This window comes from Sinocyclocheilus anshuiensis, unplaced genomic scaffold (assembly GCF_001515605.1).
Source record: "Sinocyclocheilus anshuiensis isolate Anshui unplaced genomic scaffold, SAMN03320099.WGS_v1.1 scaffold1430, whole genome shotgun sequence".
NCBI classification, from domain to species: domain Eukaryota; kingdom Metazoa; phylum Chordata; class Actinopteri; order Cypriniformes; family Cyprinidae; genus Sinocyclocheilus; species Sinocyclocheilus anshuiensis.
This window is the reverse complement of record NW_015555721.1, coordinates 1,608,612-1,636,111: the sequence shown is the minus strand read 5'-3', so window position 1 is coordinate 1,636,111 and position 27,500 is coordinate 1,608,612. Positions and strand designations below refer to the sequence as shown.

At 41.0% G+C, this 27,500-nt stretch overlaps 1 protein-coding gene across 1 annotated transcript in view; it reads right to left on the bottom strand.

Annotated features, from left to right (window-relative positions):
- LOC107672436 (protein sidekick-2-like) overlaps positions 1-27,500 on the bottom strand; it is a 161,433-nt gene that overhangs the window by 63,882 nt on the left and 70,051 nt on the right. Inside the window, exons 2-3 of the mRNA XM_016465621.1 lie at positions 5,714-5,873; positions 614-720 (exon numbers count right to left, since the gene is read on the bottom strand). Coding sequence (XP_016321107.1) covers positions 614-720; positions 5,714-5,873 — 267 coding nt within the window. The remainder of the gene's footprint in view (positions 1-613; positions 721-5,713; positions 5,874-27,500) is intronic.

Below are 27,500 nucleotides of genomic sequence, written 5' to 3'. Positions count from 1 at the left end.
CAGGAAGAACGTTTGTTCATAACTTTTAGAGAACCTTGCCAGAAAGTTAGCCAAATAATGTTTGTTCTGTTAGCTGGGAACTTGGTTTGACATGAGTCAAGTTTCTAGCATCAGCTTTTCTATATGCTAATTTGTCTGTGCTAAATGAACAAAGCAACAAAACTGCCAAATCAAAATGTTTCAGAATCCATAAACCTAGGTATTACATTTTGGTACATTAATCATCTCACACTGTTTGCACTAAAGCTTCCTCAAATCATTATAATTTATCTGAAGGTGTGATCACATTTACCATTATTGGACTAAATCCAATAATTAAAATAGGAATGATAGGGAATTTCACATGAAGGAAGTATTTCCTGATGCAGATTTCGCAACTAGTTCAATTTGGTCACATGGATTCACTGCGCTGACCAACAGAAAGCTGCTTGATTCAAAAGTGACTTCTGTGCACGGTACTTCAAGTATTGTTACACTATCGACAACAGACAATTAATTTGCTCTGTTTGCAAAATTTTGCTAATGTGTTAATTTAAGTTTTTAACTTAAGCACTTACATAAGTTTTAGGCTGTTCTGTTTGTATTGTGTCAGGATATATGATGTGACACTTACAGGCGACCTGGACTTGTGAACTCCTCTGCATCAGAGCTCCCACCCTGTTCCTGACGATGCATCTGTAGAAGCCTGCATGGGAGCGATCCAGTGACGGAATTACATACCTGGTAAAAGAAAATCGGAATCCCATCAACCATTGTTTGCTACTTTTCATACTCACAGCATGGAAGCTTGCAGCAAGCCCAAAGCACTGGCTATAACAAATGGCCTTTGATCCAAAAAAATAACTTTATTAGTCTATAATTAATCAAACAGTCCTAGCTTCTACTTGAGTGCAGATCAGGCCGCAACACTCAACCAGCTCAGGGTGTTCATGGGTAACCTGCTGAAGAAAAAACCCTTATCAACAATAGATAGGAGTCCTCAGGCAGCCCTGGTGCTGCGATCACAACAAAACACAGGAGTGGCCATTAACACTTCAGATAGAACAAAGGAGAGAAATATTTATGTGGATGTGGGCAGGCTTGGATTATGGATAGGGCCAGTGCCCTTGGGCCTCTAGCTAACGGGCCTACAAAACATCAGGTTGAATGACCCGAGACCATCAAAGGAAACTGAACACTAGAGCTGCATACAATGCAAGCTGACCGCTTGCTGACCACTGGGAGACCCGGCCCTCTTGTACAGTATGAATTAACTTCTGGGGGCCCCTCATATCAAGTGTGAACTGACCCCTTGAAATTAAATGAAAATTGACCTGATCTAGTTTTGCATGTTGCATTAAAATGCATGTTATTGATCTCCGCCCTCTTTCTAACAATGGACATAACCAAGTCTCCATCCTGCTTTTAATTACGCTGCATAGTCAACACAAAATGACCACTAGGGGCACATTTTATAACCTTTCAAAACCTTTCAAAATTTTAAGTTCCCAAATAGGGCTTGGAGATTTGTGTAAAGTTTTTGTTGTTAGACTACTATTTATATAGTGTGGAGATCAAACTTAGAGAACAACCTACAATTTCCTAAATTTCGAGGTCACTGCTTAGACCTATTTGAAATTATCCTAACATGAGTAAAAGCACAGTTTATAAGCATATTTCATGAGTTAAATATATTCTGAAGCACACTATAAAAATTACATATTTGAAAAAGAACACTGATCGAAATTAGAGAACACTTTCAGATACCCAGTTATTGGCATAATCCAGCACCTCGTGCTAATTTCCTTAATTATTTGACAAAACCTATTTAACTAGCAGCCTAACTTTCCAGTTTTCACTGACTTTGCAAGATGGTGAGCTGTTCTAAACCCTCCGATATCAGGTTGTCCAGATGAAGGCCAATAGCAGCCATAGCACGAGAAGTTGGTCATTCCAGATCTGTGACTTCTAGAATATTGCATCTTTACATTGTCACTAACTCATACAAGTCCCCCACAAAAAAGGTTGGCCGTCCATGAAAGACAAATGTATGAGAGGACAGGATAATGCGGAGAATCTCAATGGGGAATCGGTTCAACACTGCAGCTGGAATTGCAGTTCAGGGTAAGGATCTGTCTCTGCATATAGTGTCTCACTACAGTCACCGAACTGTGGAAGAGACTGGAAGAAGGGTGGACCAAGATCACACCAAAGCAGTGTGAGAGACTAGTGATGTCCTGCGGCTGGAGATGTGCTGAAAGTCATTAAATTCAAGGGCCTCTGTACTTCCTACTACTTTTTGACTGCTGTAACCTTCAGAAATTTTAGTTGTAATCTTTCTTCGTGCTGCAATCCTTGCTGTTCTTTCATTTTCATCACTGTGTTTTCCACAAAATAAAGGTTTTGTTTTTTTGTTGAAGTGCCTTGGTTATTTTGTGAAACACTGTTCTATTAGCATGTTATAGCCACAACTAAAATTCCTTCAAATTGAATTTGAAGAAATTAATTAATTTAATCAAGATTAAATTATTTCTGAAAAAAAAGTACCTATAAATTGTTAATTCTGATCTCCACTGTATATAATATATAGGATAATTCAACCGAAATTGAATATCCTGTCATCTTTTGCTCCACGTCATACCAGTCCAAACCTGTATGATTTTATTTCTCCTTTGAAATACAAAAGAAGATACACAGGTTTGGAATGACATGAGGGTGAGTAAATGATGACAGAAATATCCCATTAAGATGACTGCGACTGCACAGTCATCAATGCAAAATGAGGGGTCTTGGATGTGGGTTATTAATGTGCTTTGAACGTCTGTGATCGTAGTGATGTATGCTATTGAAATAAAAACTAAAACTAGGCCGCCATCATGACAACATGAAGTACACAAGTGTGTTTTTACACCTACGCGCACTGCTTCAGTCACGAGCCTGTGGCAAGACCTATTAGTTAAATGGAGTGATAAAGAGAGAGCTGAGCATATGGGCAGTGGCGCTTTTACTCAACCAGTCAATTCTGCCTCATTTTTACACCACCAGCTCTTTTTCTGATACTTTAGTTTTCCTGCATTACCAGTCACAGGTTTAGTACGACCTGCTGAAGAGGATTCAAGCTTTTTCTTTGATCGGTGGACGTGAGAAATACAAAGAAGAGAGCAAGTCTCCACTTGCTCAAAGAGGAAACTATGCAAACACACACACACACACACACCCACACACACACACAGTCCTTTGGGCTGAGAAACCTCACTCTGTGGAGGGTGTATTTACCAGAGTAAGAGCATACGGTTAAATACAATTCACAGTGTCACTTCTACATTCTCAGACTGCTCTTATGAGTAGCTACAAACTGACATGCAACATACCAGTGCACCTTTCATTGGCAGGCTAATCAGAGGTTAGCCAGTTTTCCTGTACGCTGACTGTTCAAAGTCATTCGATATTCATTCAGATAGAGTGATGGCACATCCATTCTTTCTGAGCTCGCCTCCATTAAGCTGACATCAATAGTGTTTCAGTCACCACTTCTGTTTTTTCATCTCATCTCGTTATCATATTTGCTTCAGGCATGCATGCGCAGTCGGCCATTAAAGATTCATGCCAGTCTGTGGACTTCTAAGAAACACTTCTAGAAAACACTAAGAAAAACATTCACAACGTGAAAGGAGATAAAGCACAGGAACAACCGGGAACACAAACCAAAACTGATGTCCTGGAGAGAGATAGGCCCTCTGCTCACACTCACACACACACACACACACACACACACACACACACATCAGTGTCTGAGACGTAGGAGACTGCAGGGAAGTTTCAGTCACCAGGGATCATTTGGAGATGCTCTGTGGACAGCGTCAGAAGCGCTGCTATTGTCTTGACTGACAGGCAGAAAAGCCGTAGCGAGCAGGAACCTCTGAAAGAGGCCAGAAAACGTCTGACTCGACCCCTACTTAGAGTAAGCACTGCGGGAAGCTTGGACTTTTAGCTATTAGGACGTCTTAAAATGCAAAGGCAAATATGAAAGAGTCCATCTGGAGTCCTGTGGTCAGCAGGTACAAAGAGTGCAGGACAATAATACAGCCAAGCCACCTCACTGCGACCAGAGAGAGAGGGGGAAAAACACTTTGCCTTTTCAAATATAAATATTACATAGCTCTTGAAGCTATTGAAAATAATTCACAAGGTACTCGGCTACCTGCTCTTTCTTGATGGATAATTCTGCCCTGCCTTCACCAGGGATACAACATTTATGCAGAATACATAAAACAAAACATGGACGACAGGGATCGCTCAGGAAATACATCTCATTCTCATTTAATGTGAGCTGAGAGGCAATATGAGTGTGATTTCATGGCTGCGGAGGGAATGAGGCGCTACAACTCAAGAGGATTATAATCCACAAACGCTCCTGACTCACTAAAAAGAAAGAAGACATAATTTAAATAAATACCAGAAAAACTGAATGAAATTTGTTGCAATTGTTAATTGTTAATTGCAATTGGTTAATGTTCTATTTGTGATAATAATTAAGCTGTCTGAGTGATAAATGCGTGTTTCTTCAGCTACAGGTATCTTTGTGACCCAGGGGTTGATTTTTATTCAAATTAAATATCCGTCATATTAAAATGGTTTTGGAAACTTTTTACCAGGCCTTTAATATTTTATTTTCTACTTTTGAAATGCCTTTTATGAATAGATGAAATGAATCGATTTTATTATTTTATTCTTCTCCCAGACCGTTCAATCTTCAAATATGAAAATTCACTTTATTGTTCATCATAGCTGTAATTTTGCAGAAAAGCTGTAATTTTTTTTTCAAATTATGAAAAAAAAAAAAATGTATATTGTTATATTGTGTATTTAGGAAACATAAGCCACACAAAAGAGTTCTCAGATTTATCCTTAAAATGTCATTTTTTGAATAAAATGGAAAAATACTCTTTTGTGTAAATGTCAAAATTAAAATGTCATTTCCATCACCATCACTATTTCCACCACAAAATGCAAAATGTTATTAAATGCAATACATCATTTGAGATGTGACATTGTGCTTTGAATGTTCATGACTTTCAAAGAAAAAAAAGCTAGTGCACAAATGAAATTACCTGTGCGAAAGTGCATGTTCAATACAGTCGTGGTCAGAACTATTGGCACCCTTGGTAAATATGATCAAAGAAGGCTGTGAAAATAAATCTGCATTGTTAATCATTTTGATCTTTTATTTAAAAAAATTCACAAATATCTAACCTTTCATTGAACTAAAACAATTGAAAATGGGGGGAAATCTCATTATGAAATAATTGTTTTTCTCAAATACACGTTGGACACAATTATTGGCACTCCTAGAAATTCTTATGAGTAATGAGGAGGAGAGTTTGAGTGGCTAAAGACTCTCCAAGGACCACAGCTGGAGAACTGCAGAAAATAGTTGAGTCTCGGGTCAGAAAACCTTAAAAAAAAAATGAAACAGCACCTACACCACGTTGTTTGGGAGGGTTTCAAGAATTTTTTTTTTTAATTCTTATTCTCCAATGAAAGGTTAGATTTATGTGAATTTTTTAAATAAAAGATCAAAATGATTAACAATGCAGATTTATTTTCACAGCCTTCTTTGATCATATTTACCAAGGGTGCCAATAATTCTGACCATGACTGTATGTCTACAGGGCCAAAATTGCTCTTAGTTGCAGAAACACTCATACAGCAGTGGGAAGATGGGAAGTGTTACCTGTACTCCAGGGAGAAACGTGTCAACTCTGTACCATTGTAAAGCCATTTAAACTCCAGAGGCCAGCTGCCCTCAGCCATGCAGGTGAGAACCAACCGGTTCCCTTCCAGGTGGATTTGGGTTGCCACCGGCTCCATTTTGAAGTAGGGTGGGACATCATCTGGAGGGAGAGAGAGCGAGAGAGAAAGAAAGAGGCTTAGCATGTTTCACTCAAGTAGGACATATTCATGGATCAACATACTTGTTAGTCCAGAGATAACATTTCTGTCAACTAATCCGATATGAGTGTGAGATTTAGAGTCAAGCTTAGGGCTGAGGTTACATTTACATGTATTCATTTTAGCAGACGCTTTTATCCAAAGTGACTTACAAACCAGAATAATACAAGCAGATTAATCCAAGGAAGAAAACAATACATGTAGTCAGCAGTCAGCAGTCAGCAGTCAGCTTCACTGCAATAGTGTAGCACTTGAGCAGAAGTGGAAGTAAAAAATAGTGGAGAACAATGCTAGTTACTGTAGAGCTGGCATTTGATGGTCTTCTGTAAATGTCTTCTGTACATGAAAATGAGCAGATATTCCCTCCAAGGGAGAAAAGTATAATAAAAGTCTATTTATTTTACACCATTGGTTCTCTACCAGAGGTCCGGGGCCCACTTGAGGGCCTAAGCCAACTTCCAGGTGGGCCCGAAATAAGTCTTAAAAATAAATTTAGTTACATTAACATAATCTTAATTAAAAATGCTTAAAAACATGGAAATCAATAAATACATTAAACTGACATTTGCCATACAAACAACATATTTATTTATTCATTTTTATTAAAATGTATTTTATTAAAGTCCCACTGATACCTCTTCAATAGGACGGCATTCAAATATTGTCTTGAATGGGGGCCTTAGAGTCAAAAAGATTGAGAGCCAATTATTTACATTTAGGACTACCAACAAGCAAACAAATAGTATAAAACGTTTGTGTGTTTATAGCATATTAAAGTACAAAAGTCACATTTTAATATTGCTTGAAAAATACACTAATATAGTAACCAGCAAAATGTGTATATAAATTATTTGTTAGTACTAAATGTTGTTTATCTAATATTATTCACAGTTTATTATTTTTTTTACTTTTTTTTTAATTCGTTTTGAACCAGTAATCAACAGATCTTGGGTAAAGACATTTTAAGTTAATTTAAATTCATGTGGTGATGTCCAAATGAGTGACTTGTTTACTTTGTAATTAGCCCATCCATTGCCACCTGTTAGACCCATTCAGGCTTATTTACAGACCGGTTGTGAAAAAGACAGGTGGGCATTATCACATTGGCAGAGTAATCAGTCAATCATAATGCCACCTCTTCTCTCATAAGTCTTTTCGTCTACATCTCACCATTACCCAGTTTGACTTGTATTTGCTTTGTTTGATTTTTGAAACTTTCTGTATCTGACTTGGTTTCTATGATTAAAGTTGCTATAGTTAGTCCATTAAAGGTGTGTCTTCAACCACATTTATTATTTTATGGAAGAGAGCGCTGGTGGTGGAAGAGAGTGCTGTACATTCACTCCCACCACCTACAATTCCTGCCGGACCTGAGACTCGAACTCACAACCTGTCGGACTCGTAACCCAAAGGTTGTGAGTTCGAGTCTCAGGTCCGGTAGGAATTGTAGGTGGGGGGAGTGAATGTACAGCGCTCTCTTCCACCTTCAATACCACAACTGAGGTGCCCTTGAGCAAGGCACCGAACCCCCAACTAATCCCCGGGCGCCGCAACATAAATGGCTGCCCACTGCTCCGGGTGTGTGTTCACGGTGTGTGTGTGTGTTCACTGCTGTGTGTGTGTGCACTTAGGATGGGTTAAATGCAGAGCACTAATTCCTAGTATGGGTAACCATACTTGGCCACATTTCACGTCACTCACTTACTCACTCATTTTGAAGAATCCAATGGATTCTGTTGTTTGGGTGACGGTTGGAAATACATTTCACCACAGAGTGTGAAGGTTTTAGACAGTGACCTCACCGTGACGGCACCACTGGCATCACTCAGCCGATGACCACAGGGGATGAGAGGAAATAGATCTAAGGAAGGTTACAGTTACTGTTGGAGCTGTGACTGTTTCCTTCTTTAAAGTTTTATTTTTGGCATTTTGATATATATAGTGGCAACACGTCGGAGCTTGTGCACTACCCATCTGGCCCCATGTTCAACAGGCTGATTGTTTGAAAGAGTTGTTGTTTACTACCAACAAAGAAAGATGAAACGTCTCACTGCTGAATCACATCATGCTGAGAGTGAGAGAGACAGAAACAGAGGCAAAAGAAGCCATTAAGAACGAAAAGCTAAACATGATTTGACAAACTGAATTTGGCCTTTTAAAATATAAAAGACAATTTAAGAAACGATTTGTCTGCTGTGACGCTGAGACGCTCTGGAGACGTCTGAAGTCTTGATAAAGGGAAGGTGAGGTGAGAATTTCAGGGGCCTGATGGGCTAAGTGAGGGAAGGTTTTGAAGATAACTTTAAGATGCAGTCGCTCAGCCTGCAAGCCTGACAGAATGAGCTATAATGTGCCGGGGAATCCATTCATCTTCAGTCTTTCTAAAACAGCCGGATTACACAGACTCACAGACAAACACAAAGCTCTGCACGCGGGTGCCTTCAGCCAGGAGACAAAGTGTTTTCATTTCCCTCACGAGGAGTAGATGATGGGACCTATTGATCGCAACCGAGTCGTTCTCTGTAGGTGACATGGACCTGATTGTCATTGTGTTTGTGGAAAGCCAATTAAATCTGGTATTAATTGAGGCAATAAGCTAGCAAGCCCTGGAGCTCTGTTGCAGGGTTGTTAAACATTGTGCTAATTTCTCTGTGCTGCGAGGTGCACCGAGAGGCATGTTATGGAGTTACTCCTTTAGGGGGCGACACCAAGCAAAAACAGATCTCAGTTTGGACTGAGGTCTCACACAAACAAAAAAAATATACACAAGTATATAATACATATTAACAACTTTCAGAGTGTGGCAACTTAAAATGCTGTCTGGGGCCTGTAGACAAGGAGGGCCAAAACATATTCATTCTCATATTCCCATTTTTTTTATTTTCGCTATGGTCATGCACATATGTATAAGTACCTACAAAAACAATCATTCATCCACATGCTCCCTTGCATGAAGAATGGGTAATTCTTTTTGTCTAAAGGACTGAAATTGTTATCGGCCTAATCAAGCCTGGTACAACCTTCCAAATCATTGCCATTGGGTAACAGGCTCTTAAAAACAATTCCTCTGTGAGCAGACATAGACTGCCAGGCATTTCAAATCCACCCCCCACCCAGTCCTCACTATCCCCCACCCTGAGTGCACAGCGCTCGCCAACCATGCCACCACAGTCATTTTATCCTCCAGTAAATGCACTGCCATTCAGCACAGCCAGTGGAGAGGCAGATCCACTTAGCAATGCCACACTATAAACATATCACCATTAGAGACCTCAGGTGCAAAATTAGGCTTCACATCGACTGGCTGAAAGCAGCATCCCCCCTACGACGATATGATGGACGGTTGCGCATATGTGTGCAAATGTGTGTGCGTGGTTTGGCTGTTCGATTGTTTGTGCCATCTTGTGAAGTCTCATCTAGACTGCCCGCAGGAAAGAAAAATCATGAGTGAGACTTTCTTTGATATCTCAATCGTTTCTCCTAGACAAAAATCAAATTAAATGAAGAGAAAATTGAGAGTTTTATTTAAGATTTATTCCTGAGAAAAAAAATACCACTCAAGAATGTCTTATAGTGTGCCCATAGTTGTCAAGGTACCAAAATCTGCAATCAAAATTTAAAGATTTCAATATAAACTCAATATAATAAAGACAATTTAAATATTTCTCAACAAACTCTTAATTTAATCTACTAAATTATCGCAATCATCTATAATATGTGCATTAATTGTATAAATCTATACCATACTGTCTTTATAGATACTGTATACTGTACTCTATACCACAGGCATAGGACTGATTTACAAAGAAGGTGTGTGTTGGAGTGGGTGCATATACTTATATACATAAATAGTCCTTGCTGAAAAGCAGGTAAATGGACGCTAACAATACTGGATTACAACTCATTTAGCTTGTTTAGTCCTCTGTCAAAGCATTCGGCTGCCATTTTGTTTTCTTAGGTGGCTGAAACTTTAAATGATTATTTCCTAAACAGCCTGGGGTAAGGACTACATTATTGGTCGCTAATAGTGGCTAATACCCCTGCTCTAAAGTCTTTCTGTAGGTTACCAATTGCCCCATGTCTGTAAGTGTGTTTTTTTCCCCTAAGGAATTTTAGGAGAAACACTGAGAGGTATTTTAAACAAAATTGAGAACTCCATAATGTCCCCTATGAAAGACAAACCTCTCCACAATTTTCCTCTGAGTGAGGCAGAACCAAGACCTTAGATTTTAAACAGTTTCTGAAGAAAGTTATGCTGTTTGTCTAAACCGTTAATGTTTGTGGTCGAGAGTTCTCAAGGGTTGGAGCAGCTGTGTTGTTTTAGGCTAAAAAAAAGAACAGGGTCTTTGTGGCCGAGTACACAATGCGGTGAAAATTTCACTCCCATGGGTTCCTATTATGTCAGACGAAAGGTTATGTTAGCATGAAATGGAGGCAGAGCACAGACTAGTTTGCAGAGGTCTGACATTGTCCTCACACAGGAAGCTTCTTGGTGCTCAGAGCGATCTCCATATTGTAATGAGAATGTCAGTCAGTGCCTGTGGCTTCTTCACTGTTTGAGCGCCAGGCTTTGATCTGCTGGGGCTCAGGCAGGGTTAAGCAGCTCTGTTTCTCACTCTCTAAAATCCTGCTCTGAGTGGGCGGGCTAGGTCCGCAGGAGAGCGTGCCCACGGATAGAAAGAAACCCCAGGTCAGGATGATGCTAAACTCAGCCTTAATGAGCCATAACGCAGGTGCCATTTCTCATCAGAATCCCTGTGGTTCGGAAGTGGAAGAAAAATATCAAACTAAAGGAAGGTGCCTTTTTGTGTTGATCTTCATGGGGGGGCGGCAGGAGATAAGAAGCATGTCAATGCGCACTAGGCGAATGAAGTGTGCTATATTGAGGTTCCTTCCACACACTGTACGTTTTTGTGTGGGGGTGTTGGGTGGCGTGGATTGTTGGTCCAGATGGAGAACCTAGGGGAGGTTCCTCTGCAGTGGAGGAGCCCTGCGGCAGGCAAGCTGAGCTGGCCGGAGTCAGGGGGCGGTTAATGTGCTCTTCATGCTTGGTCGGGCCAAGACCACCATTCTGCTGTGCCCTTATCCACCTTGCCACCACTGGCCACCTTAGAAACGACAAAGAAGCACTTCCACTAACCTGACAGCCAACCTCGAATGGCAACGCTCCACTCAGGCTGCACACACAGAATTTTAATAGCTCTGAGACAAAGGCCACAGGCAGCAGCCAGGATCCATAAAGCATTTCCCTCAGAGTTTTCACTGCACCATGCTGGCACGCGATCATACTCTTGGGGCTTGGACTGAACACTTGTTCTTCCATTCCCTCCCTTATTCCAACACGATAGGGGCCATGTCCCCTTCTGCGTAATCCTCTGGCACCTGTGCATAAGCACGTTAGCCAATCCTGCTTTTCTCATCACAAAGGCTTAGAATAAGTGGACACAAGTTCTAGGCAACCTCTGGCTTAAAGGTGTTTTTTAAGCGGGGCCCTTTCCTGAATCATTGTAGAACCTTGGGGTAATGGTCACCTCTGATTTGTCTTGCCAAAAAGAGCACAGCACTTCTTGTAGTGCCTGTAGTGGCCGTGCCCCTAACCTTCAGGTGCAATACTGAGAAGTCAGTGTATATGTTTGTCTGTCTGCTGGACCAGGTGAGTGTACGAGACTGGCACAGGAACAATCCTGCTCTGCGCTCCTGGTCCCTGCTGAAGGTGAGCCTGATCTGTCACTCTCTTTCAGCGGCGGTTGTCACGGTGACAACCGGCACCCTGCCGATTTACACTTAATCAACTCTCCAAGCGTGCAAAGTGCCCTCCACCCTGGCAGCAAGGTGAAGAGCCCCATTACCCTTCAGGCCAAACAAGCATGTTGCCGCATTAAGACAAACACAGATGCAACAGCAGCGTGGCCGTGGCACTATCATCACCGTCACATTCGGCGTTCCGATCCGCGTTACTTCGTACATTTGTGAGGCACAAGGGTGGGCGCTTCAGCACTGCCAAGGGTTCTTTTGTTTAGGTAGATTGTGATAGCACCAAGAAAGAGAGAAAAAGCTTTTATTTTACTGTTGTTGTCTTTCTTTGAAAAGCACCACAGGTCTGTTGAATGAGGCGTAGAATATTAAAGGAACTCGGAATTACTTTGTTTGACTTCTGTAGCAATTCAATCGGTGGGGTAATTTGCAGTCTCTCATAGCTCTGAATTTCATTAGCTCCTCAGGTTTTCTCAGCACATCTGTCTATGGCTGCAGTATGAGTAGGTTGCCGTGGGTTAATGGATGTGTAATTGATGAGATTAATTGAGGTGTAATGTAGCACGGCATTGCGATTTTGATCCAGGGGGCTGTGGGCAGCCAGTGACGTAACTCAAACACAATTAGAGGCGGCATTGAGCTATCAAATAGAGATTTAATTAGGAGTGAAGACAGAATGGGGGGCAGTCAATGGTTGGCAGATTGAATTATCCGAGCACAGCCTACTGAAGGCGGCATCGACACAATGCCAGTGCACATTCTTCCCCCGTCCTCTCTTTCTTTCAACACCTATCAATTTTCTTACCTTTTGTCACTTCTTCTTTCTCTGCCACTTCGTCACAGTCTCTGGCGCTGTGCATATGCTGTCTCCTTGCATTTCCCTTTATAACTACTCTTTCTACTCACTTCTGTTTGCATCTTTCCCCACCTCTCTCTACTCTCCCTCCCTCCTGTTTCATCTGCCTTTCTCCTTCTCTGGTTCTCAATCTCACACTGACTCAACACCAGGGGATGCATGCGCCCTGGGACGTGTCTCTGATATCCATGAGATTAATTAGGCACCAGAGCGCTTGACACAACACGGAGAAGCAACTGTGCACGCCAACCATCAATTAATGAGATGCAGTGCACCCTCATACTTCATCCACATCTATTTTTCACCCCTCTGTCAATGCCCCTGAGAATCCCAATCAGTTGCCCCGACTGCATGTTTCTCTCTTCATCCAGTGGACTCTGTGAAGTCAGATACTGTTTTGATGGACTTGAGTAGTGAGTTTTAGAGCGAAGCAGAGGGAGCACTGAAGTTTTAATGGTGTGTGCGCTGTAATTATGTGCCTACTTATAGAGAACTACATCTTAGGGCTTGTCTTCAAGTCTAATTTAATGCAAGTAGGTAGGTGGCAAACAAAACCGGTAAATGAGAGCGCAAGCTACAAATTCACTTGATCTTACTGCGAAGATAAATTACATCATGTAAGCTGAAGGCATGCAAACACCTCATCGAAGTGTAAAGAAGAAAGATAGGAGGCAGGAAAGCACTCTGGCATGGCACGAAGAGGCAGCTACGAACTGTATTTAGAAAATAGGGCAAAGAATAATGGAGGAAAATAACAAACAAAGGCATCGAAATGAGAATTCCACTGAGCCCCGGGTCATTAGAGTTAATTCTGCACATTCTGCCATCTGCTGCGATTGTTTACACTTGCCTGGATAATTAGATCCTAATTAGTTGATGGGGTGGTGGGAAAGCATTCCATCCACACATTATTATTTTACTGGCTCCATTATGGTAGAGCACCTGGACGTATGACATGGCACTGTCCAAAACCTCGCTCACTTAATGCCGGGTTCACAAAAGAACGAGTCAAAAAACAAACAAACAAAAAAATGACAAACATGCAGTTTAATTACAGGCTGATGCGCACTTTTAGGCTCCCATACAGGAAATCACACATTGCATTATTCACGACTAAATGGCATCCGAGGCAATCATTTCAAATGGAAAGGACGGCCTAGGCCCCATCTGTTTGAGCAGTCATTTCACCTGGCCTTAGAGATACTGACACTCCAACAGCACAGAACAAGCTGTCGGATTCCTCACACTTTCTTCCAACCCCTCCCCTACACCTGAAACCCCTGTGTTGGAGAGATAGCACACTTGTTAATAGTCAGGAGCTCTGCATTGTATCTGGAGGCTGGCATTGTAATATATGTGTGCGGAAAGGCCGCTGATTGTGATTCTTATCGTTGCGCGTGTGCTGGCTAGAGCGCCGGGAGGTGACTGTGTGAATGGCAGGGCTGGATGTAAATGCTAATGACTGCGTGACTTTGACAGAGAGAAGAATTACCATCCGCCTTCATTACATTTACAACGGTCCGCGTGCCAAAGCAGAGAGGGCTCGGCTTGGACACTGGTTTATTTATTTGTTATGAGGGTGCACAACACGGTTCGCATTAGGAACATCAGTCACATGCATTTCGTATGGGAGGGACAGCGATGCAGCTCTGCACCATCAAGGATACGCCAGCCATATTTTACATCAGTGTGACTTGAAAAAGAGAAGCATCAACACTCTGGTTTTCAGAAAAGAGAGATAGAATGTGTTCTCACAGAGGACAAAACAATATCGAGGCTAAAAACTGCACAATGGCCGTACATCTGGGAGCACAAGCTGGTAACAAAAGTAGAAAAATAAACTACCTTGTGACTGGAACAAGCAAGACACATGGGGAGTTGAAATGAGGTGACCAAACAAGAACTTTTATGTTTGAGAACATACACGACAATTTGAGCAGACAAACAGCAGTTTCTCATCTCAGCCTGCAGATGAGTCTACTGAGTCTATGTTGTGTAATGGCACTCCATAACACACATGCACACACTTCCTACAGACCTTTTTGACCACCATTTTCCCCCATCATTCTTCTTAATAAGGCTGTTGGTGTTCTCAGAGATGGTGTAATTATACCTCCCCTGTGATACTCAATGACCCCACTTCCAGCTGCAGTCCCCATTCACTGAGAGTAAGCACTCTACATCCCTAAACACCTCATCGCTGACCCCTGACCTCCATCATTCCGAGAGTTCTATTCCAGCCGGAACCCTGTAGCTGTGTTTAGACTACCACAGCCAGCTCCGTCTAGAAGCGGTGGGCATTTGGGCACAGATGTACGCGCCGATCATGCTGGATGGTAGAGCAGAGCGCAGATACGGATCCGAACACTCAGACATTATGCTAATGACATTGTTCTCACACATCTTACATGTCTCCTCGCTGAATCTCATCTCGCTTCTCAATTACCCAGATATTGTGCATCAGTAGCTGAGAGGCACTGCGCCGAAACAAAAGGAGAGAGGAGTTATTTTCAAATTGTTCACTAATTATTGTGTTTGCCGGACATAATAGTGGCCGGCGATGGTCTTGCATGTGAGGGTGGGTGCAATTAACCTCTGTAGTCAGCACAAAGCAGCAACGTGTGGAATCTGCTCCGTGCTTGTGGTTAACATGGCACCCGCATAGATAAACTTCCTGGAATTCTGGAGTTTGAGTAAGACTGACCACACCTTTAAAAATAGACTAAATAAGCATCTGGTTATACAAACACGGGAGAGGGCAAGAACTGTGGTGCAGGCTGCTTGGGATCAGCATTTTTCTGTAAGAACTGCAGACGAATGTGGTTTAAATTCATGTGCCCTGGTCACAGGGATAGATTTCCACAGCACAGGTTAGGGTCTGGCCAAGTGAAATATGTGGTGATGGGCACACTGACAGATTTATTTAAATGAGTGAGTACTTTTGTTGTCTGCCACGCATAAGGGTGAAGAATGTGTGGACAGCTGCTGGGCTTAATGACTGGTTTCAGACATCAAATTAATGTATGTCACATTAATGCCATCCAGGAGGAACGAGAAACCCACACAGTTTTCCTGATTGAGTTCACACTAGCATCAGGCCAAAATGGAATCTGCTGACTTTTATGGGTGGAATTATTCTTTGGAAAGGATTTGAAAAAAAATTAAACAACCTGAGAGAGCTAAAATTCTTTAGGTACCTTAGAGATAATTTAATTTTTTTTAATCCACAGGGAAGTCAATGATCACCATCATTGTTCAAATATTGTTCTGTGTTCTGAACAACAAAACCTTTACGACTTCGCATTTAAAGATTTGGGTGAACTACAGCATTCCTTTAAATCAGCTTACTGGAACCAGATTTTACATTCAGGCACTGATTCTGCTTTATTCTAGTGGTTTACAGCAGACAATGTCAATAAATCAAACACTCACATTTATTTAAATACCCATTAATTGAATAGGCTTAACAATATGTAAAACTATGCAAACTGAAAATTTTGTGCATGCATAAACAAAAGCATGTAAAGCAGTGTGATTTACCAGCATAGAACAAACAAATGGAATAAACCCTAGTTTAAATATTGTCTTAGCATTAATCAAGTTAGCATGGAGAGGTGAATATGATGTTGTCAAAACTGATATGGGACTGCTGTTTTAAACTAATAAGCATATTTAGTTTGCTAAATGATTAGAATGTATTATTAGCATTTAGCATTGTTTTTCATTGAACAGACCAGTGAACCAACCAAACGAGAACCACTGGCTTAAAGCAAAATCAAATTAACCAAACTAAATGCATTAGTACAGAAAGGGCTGGGAAACTTTGTGAACAACATATAACTTTTCTGTAGGGCAACAGTTGGCTCTACTGACATATCTTCCCGTCTTTCAGACTAAACTCTAAAACATTTGTAGTGATGTTTAATCACCAGTTTTGTGAAATGTCTGTCTATTTTCCTGCAGCAAAGGTGAGAATCAAAAATCTTGCTGTAGGGGGGGAATACTTTCCACCCCACCCAGATGTCACACTGGCAACCTCCTACTAACAAATCCAATTTATATGCAACAGTATTGGAAACTGCAGCCTGAGAGGTTCAATGCAGGGTTGAAGTTGTGAAAGTAAAATCAAGGTTAGCTCTATTTTTGACATCCTCTTATAAATATTCAGGAGTTCTTAAAAGACAGAGAGAAAGGCAGAGTGAGACAAAGGAAGAGAAAGAGAGAGCAAGCAATAGGGAGATAAACAGTAAGTGAGTGAGAGAGAGAATTATAGAGACAGCAATTTTACTTCTCACACAACGTCAGCTTTATCCCTGAGGGATGGAAATAACAATATTAAAATTAACAACACAACCATTTCATTTTTCCCTTTCTACCCTTCATTACATCATTTAAACATTTTAGTGAGGACACAGAAGGTTGAGTTAATGATAATAATCTCCCATATTCAAATCCTCTCTCACAAATGACAGATCAAGGCCAGTGGGGCCCGTGCTTTGGGGCCTCTGTTTATCAAGGACCTCCAGCTGTAAGGAGGCCCTTGAACACCTGGAAATCTAGATTTAAAAGTGTGCCACCAACGACTGCCACAATGTAAATTAAACTTACTGTATACAGTATACTGTTGTCTTGTTAGCAATATATATGCTAATTCTCGTAACAGCAACTTCAAAACTTTGTTTCACTCAACTGCTACTTTATTTCTCACATTTGCAAATGCTTTTTTCCATTTTTTGGACTTTAAAGAGGCAGGTGCCCCTGGAGCCTTGCAGGACCATAATCTGGCCTCTGTGGGGGCCCTAGGCGAGATCATTAAAATGGGCCCCACCACTGCAAAAATAGTCTTAAAATAAAACATCCCTAGAACCACTGCAACGTGACTAGTGGTTTCTTTGGTATCCAGAGAAAGTGCTAAAAATAATCACCCTCTACACAACATGCATAAATGTTGTTCAACAGATTCAATGCAATTTTAAATTCAACAAGCAGAGCAGCGTGAAAAAACAAAACTAGATTTCTTCAGTTCATTGATTAAAGTTGGACTGACAGTTTTGTCACAGTGTGCCTCTCACTTCCACTGTACAATTGCTAGTTAGCATTTTCCTTCAGTTGTCAACTCATTTATTATGAACCATCTCAGCAGTGCCCAAGGTGACCGTCTATATCACTGATAGGATGGACCGGTGTCACAGAAAAATCTCAATTTCTTAAAGGTTAGTTCACCCAAAAATGAAAATTCTCTCATTAATTACTCACCCTCACGCCGTTCCAAACCTGTAAGACCTTCGTTCATCTTCAGAACACAAATTATATTTTGGATGAAATCGGAGAGCTTCTGACCCTGCATAGACAACAGTGCAACTACCACGTTCAAGACCCAGAAAGGTAGTAAGATCATTGATAAAATTGTCCATGTGACATCAGTGGTTCAACCTTAATTTTATGAAGCTACGAGAATACTTTTTGTGCGCAAAGAAAACAAAAATAATGACTTCATTCAACAATTTCTTCTCTTCCGTGTCAGTCTTCGATTTTACGGTTGAAACATTGATGTCACATGGACTATTTTTTTTAAAGATTAATTTTTTGGTGTTTTATGCCTTTTATTTAGATAGGACAGTAGGTCGACAGGAAGCGAAGTGGAAGAGAGAGGGGGGATGGGATCGGGAAAGGTCCACGAGCCAGGACTCGAACTCGGTACGCCCGGAGCGCAACGGTGCTACATGTCGGCGCTGCAGACTACATGGTCTATTTTAATGATGTTGTGACGAGAGGAGCAGGGCCGAGAGCCGTGGGAACGGCGCTCCGGAAGGATAAAAGGAGGAGTGACGACAGTGTTGGAAGAGAGAGGACCAGGCCTGGACCTCTCTCCTCTTTCACTGTCGTCACTCCTCTTATCCCTCCGGAGCTCCTCCGTGGGACTCGAGACCGGTGAGTGGTGCAGGTGTCGCTCATCATCAATTACTCCACCGGCCTCGCTCCGTTCCCACGGCTCTCGGCCCCGCCCCCACTCGTCAAAGATGTCCTTACTACTTTTCTGGGCCTTAAATGTGTCAGTTGCGTTGCTGTCTATGCAGGGTCAGAAAGCTCTCAGGTTTTGTCAAAAAATATCTTAATTTGTGTTCCGAAGATGAACTAAGGTCTTAAAGGTTTGGAATGACATGAGGGTGAGTAATTAATGACATAATTTTAATTTTTGACATAATTTTCATCCCTTTAATGCTTGACAAAAACAATATAGTTTTTCATATCCACGTTCATATTCGCGCGATTTTTTGCGCAGCTCGTCAGTGAACAACGGCTCTGTGTAGTTAATGCTGCTCAATGTGAAAGCACGCACGGGATGGAGATTTAACGCTGATTACAGAACCGGCATTTTGACAAGATGCGCATTAAATATCGCATGCGATTTATCGTGCAGCCCTATGTGATATGCAGAAATTATATTTTCTTGATTAAGTCCAAAACATCCACTAAATTATTTTCTATCATTTGTAATCCAGCACCAAACAGAGTACCCATAAAAAACCACTAGCCCCGCTCTTACCTGCTGGCCTTTACTAAGCTGACGCAGACAAACATCACAAAGTGCAGTAGATTCCCACCATCAGAGTCGGTGGCTCTAATGCTCCTGGCAGCAGCCGGGATGAGTGATTTGGCGGATTAATGCTGCTTGCCACACTGACAATAGTTATGGCCCGCGATTTGCATCATAAACGTCTGTTAGCTCTCCACATTTGGAAATGAATATTAGCAAATGACAAACCGACAGGAAGCCAGATGGGCGACGCTGGGCTGATATTGTCAAGGTTTTATTTTGCATATGCGAGACCCATTTTTTTTTACATCTACATCCCTAAACTGTGGGTAAATACACATCGAGAGTTTCTCTTTTACCCCACCTCACCCCCATCAACATTGTAATCCCAGGGATAATCTCTGTCTACAATATCCGAGATAGAAATGAATTGGTGGAGAAAATCGCAAATGAACATATTTAAATGAAACCCATTAGGGAATATTGGCGTCACAGTGGTGAGTAGCGCATTAGTATTTTAAACCGGCATTAAACGCTTCAGAATTTTATTAGAATCACTTAAACACAGTCATGCATACTTCACCGCACTGGATTATATTAATACATTCAGATTTATTCATGAGCATTTTCTCAGATAGACAAAATTACATTTTGATTTCAGATAAGAGCTGCCACATGGCAGAAAGCATGCTTTATTGCGCTCAGATCAGAATCATCAGAACTCAAGACAAACTTGAAATTATTACTGCTATGACAGTCCATACATATATGGCTCAAAAAGAGCACCAGCTGTTTTAAAAAGCCCATGGAAATACATTTTTCAAACTGCTCTTCATAGGTTCTCAGAATCAATGGCCTATTACCTTTTCACCCCTGACATTGTATGCACACTACTTCGAATACTAACACCATTTAGCACTTCTCATAGAGCAAGTTCAACGTCAAGCATACATAATTCATCAGGTCTTCTCTGACGATCACTTTTGAATGCGGCTTTTCAAACTCAATAAATCTTTTTTGAATTGAAATGCCATAACTGAAACAGACAGGGCGAGAATGCCATGAACATATTTATTAGTTTTGTATTATTGCGCCGGGAAGAATGCATATGGTGGAAACAGGTGCCAGAGATGAATCAGACACAGAGATGGGTTAATACCGAATGACGCCCATGAGACTGTCTGCCCGCGTGCTCTTTTTGGAAGAGATATCATTTTGTTTTCTCGGGAGACGGCTGGCTCGTCTTCATCTTGTCCTCCGCATCTCTCTCTCTCTCTCTCTCTGTTCACTAGTCAGATGATGCAAAGTATCTCTGTCTGTCAGTCCCCTGTCCTTTGTCCTCCTTTGTAGGCCTTTTCTCTGTCTCCTTATCAGCCTTCGCCCGTTGCGAGTAACTTCTGAAATGCACTAATCTAACACTTTCGCTCCTTCTCGCAACTCCAACCACCCTCGCTTCCTCACCTCTCCAGCCCTCTCTCGCTCTCTGACAGAGCCGACGCGACAGGCGAGGGTTTGATCCCTCAATTTCACCCCAGCGCTTGGGTCTGCTCCGCAACCGCTGGACGACAGCCCCCTCAGCCACAGATTAAAAAGTCATGAGTGCTTTTAGGTGAGCAGCTCGGCCTGCCCGCTTGCACCACTGTGCATTGGCTCTCCGAAAATAGCCTTTGTGTTTCTGCGACAATGGAGTCAGAGAAGTAGGGAAGAGGGGGGTGCAGTGGGGCATAGCTTCCCTCCATGCTTTTAACCACAGTTCTCAGCTTTGCTTTTAATTGAAATATCCGAAGCTTGCCGGGCTCTAGCTCATGAGCGGCGTGCTAAACATGAGAGGCAGGCACCAAGCTCTTTAAAGATTCAGAACCACTCTTTGTCTACATTCTCCCACACATGCACACTAGTTACCCACCGAATGGACGGGGCGGAACAAAGAGCTGCTGATGTCAGGACCCCGGGACGTCGACGCAACCTGGGCACCGGCTGGGAATGCAACGCACCTCGCATTCTGAAGAGAATCCAGAAACTTCTACGAGACATGAGACTGAATAGAGTCCATGCACCTGAGGCTAATTAGAGTGGAGACGCTGCTGTCGTGTGCATGGCACATTGTAATTACAGGTTGTGAATATGGTCGGCATCTGTCTTTTTATTGACCAGCGGCTTCTGAGCGATAGCGGTTAGTCGTACCAGGCAAGGTCCCCCCAAGGGTCGTAATGAACAAGTGGAATGTGAACGCCTGACAAATGCTTCCAAGCTGTCAATCCCTCTGAGAGATCAGTTGGGATCTATAAGACTTTGGGGGGAGGTGGGTTCTCTGAGATCATGTTTTTGGAAACATAATATCTGTGTGCTGAGCATAAATATGTAGTTAGATTGCAGAACATCAGTGAAAGTATAAGGATGAGGAGAGGAGGATCACTTGTTGAAAAATGAATGGCAGAATTTGCGACGCTTATGCTGCGTTCAAGTCCTCCTGAGAAGTTCCTAGTTAAGAGTCTGAAAACCGTAATCACAGTGTGATGTGCATTCAAGTGATTTCGGTCAGAAATAAAATGCACTCACGGGGAAATTTCATATTATTTTCTCTCTTTTTTTTTTTTGCACATGCTGACCAGTGGGTCAATGATTTGATGCTCATTGTTTTGTTCTGAATATTTATTTATTCTTAAATATATTAAAAATGCAATTCACATAGACAATGACTTGAATACAAATCGTCTATGATAAGAATAAATTACATTTTCTTCATTAAAATTCATTTTGAGTTGGAGCCATAGCCTTGTGGGCAGCACTCAGGCATATGGTGCAACAGTGCTTCGGGCAAACTGATTCCGGGCTTGTGGTCCTTTATCATCCCATTATCCTTTATCCAAATATCTCCTCTAAAAACAGAATGACTGAATTCAGAATAGCATACCACCATAGTACTCTTTTCTGTTTCTGTACTGCATCTGTATATGGAATACATATAAAGAATACTATTCTAAAATGCAACAGACACCTGAGCCATAAATGCTACAGTATAATCACTCTATAAACATAAAAGGAAATATCACAATGCCAAAACATGGCCAGTGAATGATCTGACTTGCCTTTGAGAACACCTACAAACAAACATCCTTGATGAAAATGCTAGCTTCAGCCAAAATCAATTTCCATGCTGGTTAGGGCTGACAATCTAGGTTGGCCAGCGTAAAATTTGACATCAGCACAGCATCTCCATTGTGAAAAAGAAATGCGCTTAATTGTTTTTTAATGCGTCTTGTATTATACTTCTGATCTTAAAAGTATATTTTAAAAAATGTCCTTGCATGTAAAATATTAATGAAAAAAGTTGAGTTTCAGTTCCTTCAGCACACTATTTTCCTGTTTAATACTATAAAGCTGCTTTGACACAATCTGTATTATAAAAAGCGCTATATAAATAATCATGACTTGACTTGAAAAAGACACACGTTCATGAATATGTTTCTTAATAATGTCAAAATCATTGACAAATCATTACGTTTTAATGATATTTTGTTGGACTCTAAATAAGTTCACTCATTTTGATATGTTGCCTAACATATTAAAGCACATACAGTACTTGATTATAATTCAGTATTACACTGAAGTAAATACATTTTAAATGTACTAAATATGAACAATCTGTAATTACAAACATATTTAAACCCATGACACATAAGTTTCAACAGAAATTATATTTAAGTATATTTTAGTTTACTATAAATTACTACACTTTAATGAAAAACAACAACTGATGTAACTTAATAATAATACAACAACTGATTACACTTAAATAATAACAATAATAATAAGACTATTCCAGGTTAAATGTTTCTGAAAACATCCATTAGAGAACTTTCTGAGTCATAATGTTGCCTAGTGGCATTTAGAGCAGTACATTACAACAAAATATGTTTATAGAAGAGTCATGTTGGTGGTAAATCATTCAATAAAAAAACGAGTAAGTCTGGAATGAACAATTCGACATCTTATGTAAACAATCTATTCATGTCTACATATGAACATATATATATATATATATATATATATATATATATGGATTGACTTCATATAGCTTATTCCTTTGAGAATTGTAGTAACTGTGAAATTACAAGGATGTATTTAAGGCTTAATTAAGTGGCTGCATGTAATATAAATTTAAACTATAATACATTTTAATTTAATTGCAAATAAAATGCAATTAAGTATAAAGTAATATATTCTTTTACTTTCGGACTTGTAACCCAAAGGTTGCGGGTTCGAGTCTTATACCCGGCAGGGATTGTAGGTGGGGGGAGTGAATGAACAGCGCTCTCTTCCACCTTCAATACCACGACTGAGGTGCCCTTGAGCAAGGCACTGCTCACCGGGCACCGCAGCAAAAAAATGGCTGCCCACTGCTCTGGGTGTGTGTTCACGGTGTGTGTGTGTGTTCACTGCTGTGTGTGTGTGCACTTTGGATGGGATAAATGCAGAGCACTAATTCTGAGTATGGGTCACCATACTTGGCCACAAGTCACTTTCACATCATATGCTGGTAACCAGCAGTGTCGGTCTTTACTGGTCCACACACTGTAAACACAAAGCAAAGCAAAAGCAAAGATTTCTTCTCATCCAGGTAGGATAGACTCTCGCCTTTCCCCTTGACTTTTTCATTCCCACTTTGACAAGGCACAGAAGGACACAGACACACCTCTTCACTCAGAGCTTCTGTGGAGGACGGCCTGTCAGCTGAAAGATGACAGCTTTTCTTTGGGTCATCTCACCGGCAGAAGAGCTGATGAAAACCAGATCATTCCAAGGGAAAGAAAAGAGTGCCAAGCAGCTCCGACACACCGAGCTCTATCTCACAGCCAAGTGAGGAGTCTGATCACGCAAGGCCGACTTCTGTGTGCACTGCATGCTTGGCAAAGAAAGTGCTTGGCACCCCTGTAAAGAACCCAGTTGTTTTAGCCCGAAGCTGTTGAAGGTTTGCAAACTGTTCTGCCTTCAGCAACCCCACCCACTCGGCTCCCATGGTTCCTGTTGTACACTACTACTTCACAAAGGTGTTTTTTTCCTGACATAAGATATTCAGATATGTCATACGGCTCCTTAATCAGGCCTGGGAGACTATCTGCCGCTCTTGCACCCCCTTACAGGCTGTTGTGGCGTAGATCACATGCCACGAGTCATTTGCGCGAGCGCCGTGAGGAACATAAACCTGATGCTCTGCTTCATCACTTTAAGTGCCTATCTCACAGTGTGCGACACGATGAAAGCAAATCAGATTGTGGCTAAACCCGCGGTTCCTTTCCCCGTCTACCGTAGCGCAGCCAGCTTTTCTGCATGGGATCAGTGCACTTCATAAAATAATATGCCGTGGGATATTCTCCGAGTCAAAGGGCAGGGATAACCTTTTGCATTTGCATTTAAAGGCGACTACATTATTGTGAATAATGATCGTTTGATCCTTTATTTTCTAAATGGATTTTTTTTTTCATCAAATAGAGTTTGAAAAGGGCTGTGATTATAGATCTTCGTAGAGCCCACACAGCCTCAAAGACCTGCATATCAAAAGAAGAGAACAAGGTGCCGAGATCTGACTGACAAGTTTGAAAATGAAAAGTATATGAATGTTTTATGAATCAGCGGGATATTATCAAAGCGCCCGCTCTTACCCGTTCTTTCCGAGATGTTTTCTTTCCCAAATCTGTCTTAATTATTGAAAGGCCAGCCCCAACTTTTTTTTGTTGTTTTTTTTTTTTTTTTTTAAACACTGTTTCGCACCAACTTTCCTCAGACTCACTGCTGTGAATATCAAGCTGAGATTATTGATCAGAGTTTCTTTATTCCTGCCTTTTCAAAAAAACTGTCATAAACATGACACAGGTTTAAAAGTGACAAATTACACCGAAAGTTTTACACATCCTTGAACATTTGTGTTTGTTTATTATATATTATTTTCTGTTTTATCATCCTCTTTTGATTCAGGTTCATTAACAGTTTCATTAATTATTCCTTTAGTACTTCTGAGGAAGAAATACTTAAAAAAGAAATGCAATTCCACTGGCAAATTATGTCATTTCATTACAAAGTTATTTAGTATTTTTATATATTTCATAGTATTTATTCATATTTTGAATTAGCTTTTTTATATAGAGTATGTAGTTTCAGTTTTAATTTTAATTTTAATTTAAGTTTTAGTAATTTTGTTAAGTGCTTTTGTCATTTTGTTATTTTATATACAAGTTATGTTTATTTCTATTTATTTAGTTTTCGATATTTTAGTACTTTAACCTAAACTTTTGTTTGAGTTAGTTACCAAAGCAACATTTCTGTTTTTGGTTGAAGTTTTTTAAGTTTAACTTTTTATCTAATATTTATATTTAATTTTATTTAAACTTCATCTCAATTAAAGAAAACATCTTTTTTATAGTTTTCATTTAGTTAACAATAACAGCACTGTTGCATTAATAAATACAACACAACACAGTAAGTTGTAAAGTTGGTTCACTAAACAGAACTGGTCATTCTATGTGTTTTTGAAGTCATTCATACGAGTCTTTCTTCCAACAATCAGACTGCACGGTATGTTCTGGATTCACTCGAATGATTTGTTAGAGTCATTTGTTCAAGAATCAAACTACACTGGTTGCACTGTACGTCTTTGATTCATTAAAAAGAAGCGCTTTACAAGAGTCATCAAACTACAATAGTTGCACTGCATGTTTTTGATTCACTGTAGTACAACCAACCCAGTGGACTCATTGGTTCATAAATGAAACTGCGCAGGTTGTACTGCATGTTTTTGATTCATTGAAAAGAACTGACTCATAGCCGTTCTTTCGAGTGCTGTATTTTTCAGATACATTTCACATATTTTTTTTTTCTCACGAACTGCAGATTCTGCTTCTGACTAATCTATGTCACACATGGAGTTGGCAATAACAGTATTGTTTAAGAGTCACCGTCACTGGGCCACAAACAAACACGAGAAGACGAGATGTTTTCATGCACGCTGCAGCAGGATATTAATCAGCCATGTTGAATTAGCTGAGAAAACAGAATTGATTCCACCAGCGAGCGAGACAGCAAGCGAGCTCTCGTCAGGGTGTAGTTGATGCTCTTCAGTGGATGTCCATGCTCAGAATATAGAACAATCCAGGAGTGTTTACACAGCACATGGGTCAGATCCTCCGGCTGTCTATTCAAATGGGTAATTAATCCTGAAATGAGGTATAGTGGAAGTCACACAGCTCACGAAAGCACCGCAACATGCTTATCTGCATCTGGATGATGGACCGAAACCTCTTCGCACGTGTTCACAAACACACGGATAAAGCTGGCGCCACACTCTGACTCATTCCGCTCACGTCTGCTGGACGTGCCGTCTGATGCACCAGCATCTTCCTGCTTTCGTACACAGCAATCTCCTCTAATCCTCGGTGGATCAAAAGAGCCAGGCTAGACTGGGCTCCTCTCCATTAAGCCGTGGGGCGCACAGAACCATCCCTTTCGCTTTTAGCCCCGGCACATGTTCTGATCAATACCGAGCCAATCAATCTGAACCGCTCCACTGTGAGGATCTGTCCAGGAGGAGAGGATAGTAGAAAGATGGCTCAACGATTCTTATTGGCCTAGCGAGTGTGTGTTATGTGGGCTGTTGAAGGTAGAGAGTTAGGGCGCTAACGGGAACTACTGTCCAGAGACACTGCAGCAAATAAAATAAAAGTGCCAGAGATGTTTGATGTGTAAGAAGGAGGACTTTGGGACGGAGCGCAGGGATGATTTGAGGGATCAGACTCAGATCAAAGAGATCCATAATACCTGCTGAAAGCTATCTGTTAGCATTCCCAATGGCAATTGCTCAGCTGCAGTACATTCCTATTGTAATGTGATGTGACATATTACATGCAGTATGACTATTGTCAACCAGATGATCCAGATGAATATTTCAACCAGATGATCCAACGGTAGCTGCACGGATCTCAGGCTGCCTGGCGGACATCTCGGCATGGATGAAAAAACATCACCTACAGCTCAACCTGGCAAAGACTGAGCTTCTTGTCTTCCCTGCCACTCCAACTCTACAGCATGATTTCACCATCCAGCTCGGTTCTTCTACAATTACCCCATCAACTTCAAAATCACTTTCCAGAACATTCTCGTTCACCATTCCTGGCTGGTGGAATGCTCTTCCCACCCCTATCCAGAATGCTGAATCCCTGACAATTTTAAAGCGACAGCTGAAAACTCATCTCGTTCGACGCTACTTGACTTCATCCTAAAAAAAAAAAAATAAAAAAAAAAAATGTCTTTCTCTTTATTTATTCCTTCCCTTTCTAGCTTGTACTTATTTGAACAATGCTTAAAACTTGGTATTTCAAGCACTTCCTGTGTCTGTTTGCCTCTTTAAGAAGAATCGCTTTATGTATT